This window comes from Mya arenaria, chromosome 17 (assembly GCF_026914265.1).
Source record: "Mya arenaria isolate MELC-2E11 chromosome 17, ASM2691426v1".
NCBI lineage: Eukaryota > Metazoa > Mollusca > Bivalvia > Myida > Myidae > Mya > Mya arenaria.
The window spans coordinates 47,787,117-47,797,467 of record NC_069138.1 but is presented as its reverse complement, the minus strand read 5'-3'; the positions used below and the strand labels follow the sequence as shown (position 1 = coordinate 47,797,467).

The following is a 10,351-nucleotide window of genomic DNA, read 5'->3' as shown; positions in this document are numbered from 1 at the left end:
GATCAAACACCGCCTTTGAATAGAACTCTTCCCCAAGTTATTGTTGAATCTGAGCACATTGTATTTGGATGGGATAGCAACACATTCTATGACGACGAGCAAACTGCACAAATCGATCAAATATTTTTCCAGATTGGTAGGTAAACGTTTTTCCTTAATTCTTGTGAAAAACTACAGAAACAAGCTCAGTAGCAAAAAATTTAAATATAAACTCGATTTAATGGCACAAGGTAAACGCCAAAGACATAGAACATATAATTACCTGTGTGTAAATCAGCATCGTATTTGACCTCAATTGTATTTGATAATCGTAGTTATCTTGCTTCCTTTCAGCACAAAATGGTATTGCTGTAACACCGTATCTGGAATGGCGTCTAGATACATCGTCCCCGTGCCATTCGTACTCTGGTGGATGCTTTAGATATCCCCTACGCCGTTTACAGTTACAAGATACGGACAATTTCCTCGAGTTTTACATTAACATGCATGTGTACAACAATGCTGGTCATTATTTATCTCTAGAAAGTCAACCCTTTCAGCTCCCATTAACATATCCTCCCGGACAAACTGTTATATCTGATATAGATCCCTCAGTGAATAATAGTATTGTGGACGTTGACGCTCATTTTACGAAGGAAGTGCTTTGTGCAAGTTGGAAAGTTTTCTTACACCATGAGAATTTAGCATTGGAAGTAGGAGTAGGACTCTCAAATGCTACTGATGACGTTTTGAATTTCCAACTCATAAGCAACAGCAACTCGTATTGCATACACTCAGTTGATATCAGACCAAATATCAAATATGTTTTCTTGTTAAGGTCATCCGACACCGGAGGAGTTTCGGTTTCTTTTTCTGATGGCATAATGGTTTTAGACAAAGACGAAATAACGCATTCACTGTCCGTCAGTATTGGGCATGACTGCTCGAATCAAGTATCAAATACTTACGATGTTAGCTTAACAAACAACTCAGCGCGTGTGACAATTAAAGAACCGCTACACGTTGGCCAACGTTATATCTTCCACACTCCGTTCAAAACTCTTGTAACATCAGACGACGGAATTGTTTCAAAAGAGGGCAAGGACACCTTCATTAGACCATTTGTGAACAGACCGGTTTTGGTTATAAAAGTTGAACATTCAACCATGCTTGGTGACGTTTTAGAATTTCAACTAATTGAATGCCCAGTTCAGAACGTTGTTCTTCAGTCTAAACGACTGATCGTTAGTTGGAAGTTTGTTGATAAACATCTTGTTTCTCTTTATAAAAACATGGAACTGGAATACAGGGTTGGGGTCAGCGAAAATAATTTAATCGTAGGACAGAACAAAACGTTAGTTGTACCTTTCCAACCGGGTACCGGTAACAACTTTACCATTTTAGAAATTTTAAACTTTCTAGCCAACAAAAAATATGTTGCTGAAGTACAGGTCTGTTCAAAACAGGATTGCATAAATCCGGTACAATCGAATGAGTTCTCTTTTGAAAGGCTTGATCCAGTTTTGCAGATAACCAAAGCATCTATTTTGCTTGAAGATTCGTGTGTCCGTGTCAGATTACATTGGTCAATTGAGGACAAAGATATTGTTATGGTTTATTATCAATGGACTTTAGCTCGGGACGCAGATGGTCGGAAACCTCTTCTCACGTGGAAATCCATTACTAATGATTCCAGCGAAATAACGGTAAAATGGTTGAGTTATATTCATAAACAGTTGTATATCTTAGACACTAGTGTGAATGGTCAAACATTTCTAGCACAATCTACATAAACATGACCTTGATTACATAGTATGCTTGTTTTTTTCTATCTAAGGTTGAAGACTGTGTTGTACTGCCCGTCCATGGACATATTTCCTCATATGCTTGTATAAATGCATACTCCGTCAGCGGACAATCAATTAGACGCTGCAAAAAGCTAACAGAATTAGACTTTGGAACATATGATGCAACTGTTGTTTACGACTTTGATACTGGATTGGATTCTTGGATGCAAATTCAATCGGTAAAGCCATTTTATCTCAAACACCTTTAAGAATTTAATGTCTTTTTAATTAATTACGGATAATTCAGTTATGTTCATACTTGTATTGGAATTATTTCCTTTATCTTCATTAGATAATTCATAGTTCGGATGCTGGCGACATGTATACGTTCTTGCATGACAACGAACTAGACTTTGGTACTAGTAAGTTAAGGCCAGCCGCAGCAGTTATGCACGCAAATGAGCGTTATGTATCTTGGTATTTGATGACATCACGGCATGTACCCCATGATTGCTACACAGATGTATCGTGTTTAAAAGAAAAAGTCACAACGGATGGTTTTGCTGTTTTCGAAGAAGCCGATGTGTTCGTTGACGCTACATTCTATGTGTGTGCTTTCTCAAATAAGACAGTAGTTGAAAGGGAATTGTTCACTGAATTACTGGACGAAATTCAGTCTTGCAGTGACGGATTTATTTTAGACGACACTGCTCCCATCCCTGGGAATATTCATATCCAAAACGTAAATGGGTATTTAACTGACATCGAACATGTTGTTATAACATGGGATCCGTTTTTTAAAGAAAGAGGCGCTACTCTTCTTGGATATCCAGAAAACATACAACATTACGCAATCGGTGTTGGTGCGTACACTTCTCGCGTAAATTGATACAAAAAATAGATCGTTAAATGATCTATCTTACAAGAATATCAATGGTTATATTCAATGTTTGCATTAAATTTCCATTCACTTTATATTCTTAGTACTTGATATAATTTAATTTCGAATTATTAATATTACGGTGACTTGGTGTTAAGTCTTCATGTCCTCATGGATTAAAATCTTTTTTAAAATATAAACCTTTAATACTGGTTTATTCAGGCTCCAGTCCCAACAGAGACGATATTATATCGTTCCGTAACACGGGACAAGAAACGACTGCCGTGTTATCTTTAATTGGCATCGCTGATGGCACTTCTGTGTACTTTACTGTAAACGGTAAGATTTTAACATCAAATTCAAACTATATCATAATATAACAACGCAAACATAAACATGTTACTATGAACTAGGAATATGACTATCATGATAGCTATTCCAACTATGTATTGAGCGAATACGACTTACCTAAGAAAGTAAGACATAAGGTAACAATCGGATAACGTCAAAACCGTGTTAATATTTCAAAATCATTTGGGTAACATAAGGAATAAAAACAAAATACAAGAATATATATGTATTGCAGGATCTGACCATTTCGGGCTTTCGTCAGTGGCTGTTTCAACGGAGTTTGTTACGGACACATCAGCACCAAAGGAAGGGAAAATACACTTTGATCAACAACATGCGTATTACAACGGTGACACAATAAGTATACGTCTTGTTGGTTTTCATGACGATCACAGCGGAATAAGTCATTTTAATGTCGGAATCGGATCAAGCGACAGCACGGTGGATGCATTACCTATGACAAAGTATTATTCAGATACTTTCAACATTGATCTTCATGATTCAAATATCCTAGAAGGCTATGAATACTTCGTTCTTCTGCAGGTAAGCTGCTGTCAGCTTTTGGAAAATAAAGAAATATAAAAGTCATAAGTAGATCAAACGTGTGAAAGATATATGGAATATCTGTAACAATGTAATTTACAAAACAATATAATCGTTGTATTTGAATTATACAGGCGATCAACAGGGCAGATATTCCGAGTACAATCGTGTCAAAACGATTTATTTTAGATAGAACACCACCTTGTGGAGGACACGTTTTGGATGGAAACTGGGAAAGCAAGGTTGGTTTAATGGGATGTTCTACTTACACAATATATTGCCTTAAATGATGTTGCTTTATTTGATCATGTCATGATCTACATCCATACAGGTTGTCAAGAATGTCTAAGGACTACAAAACACTGGGGAAGCATGTACATATTTACACAATAACTTTATAATAGCCAGCGTATATGATAGTACATTTCAGCAGCCATGAGTGATTTTTTTAATTTCAGATTGACCTTGACTATCAATCAGACATATACACGATCCATGCACACTGGAAAGATTTCTCAGACATAGAAAGCCACATAGACTATTTCAATGTAGGACTTGGAACAGACCACTACGCTACAGACGTTCAGTCATTTATAAACGTTGGACTGAAGCAAGGTATATGTGTGTTCATAGGTTCATATGTATTATGTTAATACTATTTATTTGTTATTAATGAGTACGCATGTTATTGACCTCTTTGTGTGCGTTTATTTGGTTTTCAGATATAATTTGGAATGGTCCGTTTATCCCAGGAGAGAAATATTACGCAACAGTAGAAAGCTGTAATAAAGCTGGACTCTGTACACAAAGATCGTCAGATGGAATTATATTGGACAACTCACCACCAATCATTGGTCGTGTACAAGCCGGGTCTAGTGTACGACACAGCAGATATTTACCGTTAAAGTTAGTATAAACCACACACAGTTTAAATAAGCGGTATCGATGCAATTCCAGATGCTATTACATTTAAACACTAATATTAAGAATACTTTTAAACGATCTCCTAATAATGTTTTATGTGTATTGCAGCACGTCACTGAGATTACAATGGGCTGGATTTGAGGACCCTCATTCAGATATCGATCATTTTGAAGTGTGTTTAGGACGTCAGAAAAACATGTGTGACATTGTTCCTTCATTCAATGCCCTTCTTCAGTCTTATATGATAAAGTCGAATATATCTCTGCCCATAAAAACGCCAATTTTTGCAACTGTTTGGGCCTTCAATGGAGTCGGGATGAACGTTTCAAGTGCATCCGATGCGATTCTCGTGGACATAACAGCACCTTACAACAAAATAAAGCCTTCAATAATGCTTGATTATAACACAATCAAGGACAAAACCTCTCAATGGGAAAAGTCGATTATTAGAGTGTTTTGGGATTTTTTAGACGACGAAAGCTCGATATATAGTCACGAGTTATCCCTCTTTACACATCATGAAGGACACACACCAGTTGAAAAAGTACATCTCGGATCCGAAAAACAGTACACCATTAACTTAGATGGAAACAATTGGCTGCATAATGGTGACACATATTTCGTTGTTATTACTAGTTGTAACGCGGCAGGGCTATGCTCAACAGAGAGAACAAACGATATTCTCATCGACTCAACTCCCCCACACCAGGGTGGACTAAAACCACAAATGCTTTGGGAAAATTATAGAGATACCAGTGGACTCCACTCCACTGTTTCCTTGACTTGGTATGGTTTCTACGATCAGGAATCTAGTATAGATAGATATTATGTTACTGTTTCAAGGTATTTTAGCAAGCAGGAACTGTCCGGTGGTGTCCTCATCCGAAACCATGATAACACATCAGACGAACAACATGGCAATTTCACACTTACAGAAGCGTTAAACCCTAACGATCTTATAATTGTTTCTGTCTGGACTGTAAATAGTGTAGGATTAAACAGCTCGGTTGCACGTGTATCTCTATTTTCATTGTCAAGTATGCCATCTTCCGTTATTATTGAAAATCAGCGGGGAATACTCGAACTCGAGAAGCACTCTTGTGACGTTCATTTTTGCAACAAGGACTGCACATGCGCTGTAGTTGGAAAACCATGCAATGCAGTTGAAACAAATATGTCCTGCGTCGAGATTGATGCATTTAACACGACTGATAGCGACTTGACAAAGTTTGCAGTTTTTGGAGGCCTTCAGTTCCAGCCTTTAACTTTAACGGCCTCATCAGCTTGTCTCGCCGGTCACTGGATGCAGATAGAACACTCGAGAAAGGATCCAGACATTCATAGATTTGAGTGGAGTATTGGAATTCATAATCAACCGTATGGAGAAGGGGTTTTCGATTTACAAAAAGAGTTCCCCTGGGTTGATATAGGTTTGCGACAAGAATTCGTTCACTGTCTGCCAATTAATAGATCGCTTGTCCATGGCGAGCTCTACGACATTTACGTAAAAACATGGTACGGACCAAGTGCATTCGCAATCTTTACGTCTAAGCCTATTAAGGTTGATCAAACATCACCAAGTTTGCGTAGAGGACGATATATCATTGAAGGAATTGACGATTGTGCAACAGATCATGACTTCATAGACTGGACCGATGAGATTTCGGCTTGTTGGTCCGGAGTCTTTAGTGAGCAACAGAGTTATATACAACATTACTTGGTTGCTTTAGGAACTTCACCGAACGGTACATATCTATAGAAAAAAGTTAATATTTATAAGGTTTAAATGCATTATTTACCATTTGAACAATTTAGTTAAAGGCAATGATTATGAATTTCTATATATAATGAGATTTATATTGTAAAAATTTGTTTCAGTCGATGACGTATTTGCATCAGAGATTATTGGATTGAACACTAATATTTCCATTGGAAATCTGACTTTGGAGCACGCCGTTAAATACTATTTTACTGTCACAGCTGTGAACACGGCAGGGCTTCACACTTCGTTATCGTCAGACGGTTTCATAGTTGATACGACCCCACCGACAAATGGCGTTGTTTTTAATACAATTACGCATAGGAACGTTGCATACCAATCATCCGTTACCTCTCTGGGACTTTCGTGGCATGGGTTTCAGGACCATTGTTCAGGAATAAAAAGTTACTATGTTGCTGTGGAAAATCAGGAGTCATCACATTTGTATAGGAATTTCACACTTATTGGTCTCAAAACGAGCGTTACATTCAAGGATGTAGACTTGATTCCTGGAAGCGTTTATTACGGAGTGGTCAAGGCCATTGATGCCGCGGGACATGAAAGTGATGTTATTGTTTCCCCAGGGGTTATTATCGATCCTACTCCACCCAAAGGCTACGACTGTATCCAATTTGAAAACATTGTTGCCATTGAATTATTAGAGAACTCGGAGGATACTTGGACAAAGACAATTGTTGCGCAATTAGACAAAGATGCAATATACAGAATAGAAGGATCTATTGAAAATGCTTTTGTAGATTCAGTTATTCTTCAAATCAATCGTTTCATGACCAGAATTCCAACTGTTCTGAATCATAAACAATTTTCTGAATTTTCATATACTTTCATGCCAATTGAAAATAGAACCCAAAACATTACCATCATTGTTGAAAATCATAATAATTTCAATAACATCTTAAAACAAATTCATTTACAAAACTGTACGTCTTTCATGGAAAACAAGTCAAAAGCTCTTCATGTTCGGCAAATAAGACATGATTCTGTAGCTGTTACTGCTATGATTAAGGATAAAGAAAGTGATCTGAAAAAGGTATGGAATAGAAATCATAATCAATGTAGTTAAAATAAGTTGATATTGTTTAATATGTTCATCATGATTGTAATAACGATGGATTATATTTATTAATTAGGATTAGTATAAGTATCTAGCATTTTATTTAAATAGTATGCATGTATTAGTTTACACATTTATGTAAACATGTTGTAACCCTTAGATTCATTTATTTATTTTCATTTTAAAATGTAGTATAACTGTGTAACTTTTCATTTACAGTGTTGTTGTTTTTGTGTGTTGTTTTTTCATTTACAAAAATATTATTCTTTATGTTGTTGTTGTTTTTTTTAATTTTACTTTAGGTACAAATTGGTGCCGGTACAACGCCTGGAGGGTTTCAAATTCAGCCATTAACTGCTATTCATGCTGATATAATGAGTGTGGTTATCAAAGGCCACCTTGTGCATGCGATGAAAGTATATACGACAGTTATTGCTGAGAATCATGCAGGCCTGAGATCAGTTTTCCAGTCAACAGAACCAATTATTATTGACCATACTTCTCCGCTTATCACCGATCTTGAAGCTTCAGCAACGGTAGTCTTTGTAAATAATTCGGGTGAGATCGCTTCGAGAGTGAAGGTTAATGCAACCTGGAATGTGCTAGACGACGAGAGCGATATTAATCAATGTACTTGTTCTATTGGTAAGTCATAATAAAACGTAACAGTTGGTAAACATAGTATTTTCAAGTTTGCTAGAGGGTCTAGTGTTCAGTTTTTACTTCTACAAGAAAATCACTTTTACAAATATTACCACTTGGATTGATACAACACGACACACGTGTGTAATTAATACTCAAGCTTCGATTATGTTGCAGGAATGCTTCCAAACAAAGACAATGTACAAGATCAGTGGTATGCAGATACTCTGTCATCGTGTGAGTCGAACCTCCTGCAGCTTAAACACGGCGATAAGGTGTACGTCAATATCAAATGTGTCAATAATGTTGAGCTAGCAACGACAACAACTGTAGCCTCCAATACCGTATCCATGGATTTCATTACTTCAAACCAAGTAACAGTTAACATTCTACCAGTTAACGAAGGTGTGTTCAGCACAATACCGATTACAGAAGGTCCAACTAAAATACAATCAAACACAACATTGGTGCAGATCAGTTGGTCAGAATTCGAAGATACATCAGGTATTGACTTTTACGAATATTGCATATCAGACGACAGAAATACTACCATCGTAGACTGGACAAATGTTCAACTGAAGACAGTGGCAAGTGCTCGCGGGCTAACACTACACAATTCAGAAACATTGAGTGTAAGCGTCAGGGCAACAAACACTGGGCAACATAGAAGTGAGGCCGTCCACGCTTCCTTATTCACCATAAGTGAACCTCCGGCTTTGTCAGGTAATGCTACATACGAAGCTATGTATTGTGTGCTAAACGATCTTGAGTTTTTAGCAGATAACTGGCTTTTAATCAATATTAAACTTTAGTTGGAATCAAAATTTTGCTTTAAACAGATGGGTAACAAGAGTAAAATATTTCAAGTCGATGTATGGTAATATGAGTGTTAATCATAAAAGTTTTAAATTGCGAAATCAGACAAAAATATAAGTTCGTCGATTTGGAAATATCAATCGGTTAAAATGTTTAATGGAAAGTACGACGTTTATAAATTACATCGTTGCATTTTCATTGTATACTAGTAGTTATTCAATATAAATCCCGATTGACTACATTATGCCAGTATTTACTTGGATAAACATTTTAAAAACAAAACAGTTATATTGCTCAAACATATTAATTCTTACATTGAACTTTCAATAGGATTATAGTTTAATTATTATGTTGTGCTTGCAGCTAAACATGTAAAATACGTATACATAAGATTTTGTGGAATTAGATTCAGACGTAAAGACAACTTAATCATTGGAAAACAGAGAGTGTTTAGTTAGCATTTATCTATGATTTATCCGTCCTATTGAAAGAGAAGATTATCAACAAATTATAAATAGGATTCATTCATACTAAAATACAGGTGACCAAGTTTAAGTTGCCCCCTGACAGGCGTTTGCTCAAATTAAATAACTGTAGAACGTGTCAGGTTAAACATCTATGATATGTTTCAATCAATTCTTAATATGCCTTCAGGAAGCCCAATGCTTGTATCTAGAAATGAGCATCATATTCACATCAACTGGGAACAAGCATTCGATACACTTCCGGAAATTCCAGTTGTTTATAGCCTCGTTGTGGGATCAAAAGAAGGATTCACCGACATTCTGGATATCAGCTGTTACACCGGACATACGTATGACTTTGTGGCTCCGTCGTCAACGATCATTTCTCCGAAGATAGCAGAGTTGTTTATTACTGTAACATGTGCTTATCCAACAGGGATTTGGAGCGTATACAGGACAATATTCACCATGTAATCATGTAAACTTGCTAGTGACAACGCTTTGTTGTCATAGTGGCAAAGCTCGTGTGTGTATGGGTGTGTGTGCGTGTGTGCGCGCGTGCGTGCGTAGGTGCGTGCGTGTTATTTTTTCATATTACTTTCAATATATTTATATCAATGCTTTATTGAAGTGTGATTTTGTTATTCTGTCTTATTTCTACAATCGAAATATGTCCCTTAAGCATATAATTTAATGCAGGCGGGAATCCGGAGACTGGTAACTTTTATAGTTTTCCGTCCGATGTTTTTTAATCCCATTTTGCATATGTTTGGTGTGTTGCAGATTTTTCCATCCACTGATTTCCTTTTATCGTTTCATGTTGTTGTGTAGATGCATATTACTTTTAATCATGCTTTTAAATGTCGCTTCCGTTTGTTTCATTATAAATAGCATAAGCCCTGTACGTGTGTGAGGTATTTTTCTTTCCTACCAGCTCAAACTCATGTTAAATTTATTCGTAATATGAGGCCACCGGTTCAAAACAAATTCAAACATTATATATTTGATCAAATTGACGAAACAAAGAGAAGTACGTGGCAAAACTATAAGTAGACAAACATATGCACGCATATGTTTAAATAGATAGTACTTTATGCTGCATACGGACATAAAAGGATATTATTTATAAAT

At 36.5% G+C, this 10,351-nt stretch overlaps 1 protein-coding gene across 1 annotated transcript; it reads left to right on the top strand.

The window, feature by feature from the left end:
• Positions 1-1,176: 1,176 nt before the first annotated feature.
• Positions 1,177-9,925, top strand: LOC128223558 (uncharacterized). The gene is made up of 13 exons (XM_052932835.1): positions 1,177-1,685; positions 1,817-2,005; positions 2,119-2,629; positions 2,869-2,985; positions 3,233-3,540; positions 3,675-3,782; positions 3,999-4,155; positions 4,263-4,446; positions 4,573-6,209; positions 6,343-7,274; positions 7,601-7,943; positions 8,118-8,663; positions 9,411-9,925. The coding sequence occupies exons 1-13, from the start codon at positions 1,272-1,274 to the stop codon at positions 9,692-9,694; spliced, it is 5,730 nt and encodes a 1,909-aa protein (XP_052788795.1). The 5' UTR covers positions 1,177-1,271; the 3' UTR covers positions 9,695-9,925.
• The last annotated feature ends 426 nt before the right edge of the window (positions 9,926-10,351 follow it).

Coding starts and splice junctions, on each gene's coding strand:
- LOC128223558 (XM_052932835.1), top strand. CDS start 1,272: ATGGAACTGGAATACAGGGTTGGGGTCAGCGAAAATAATTTAATCGTA. Junction 1,686..1,816: donor ATGATTCCAGCGAAATAACG/GTAAAATGGTTG, acceptor TTTCTATCTAAG/GTTGAAGACTGTGTTGTACT. Junction 7,944..8,117: donor TCAATGTACTTGTTCTATTG/GTAAGTCATAAT, acceptor ATTATGTTGCAG/GAATGCTTCCAAACAAAGAC.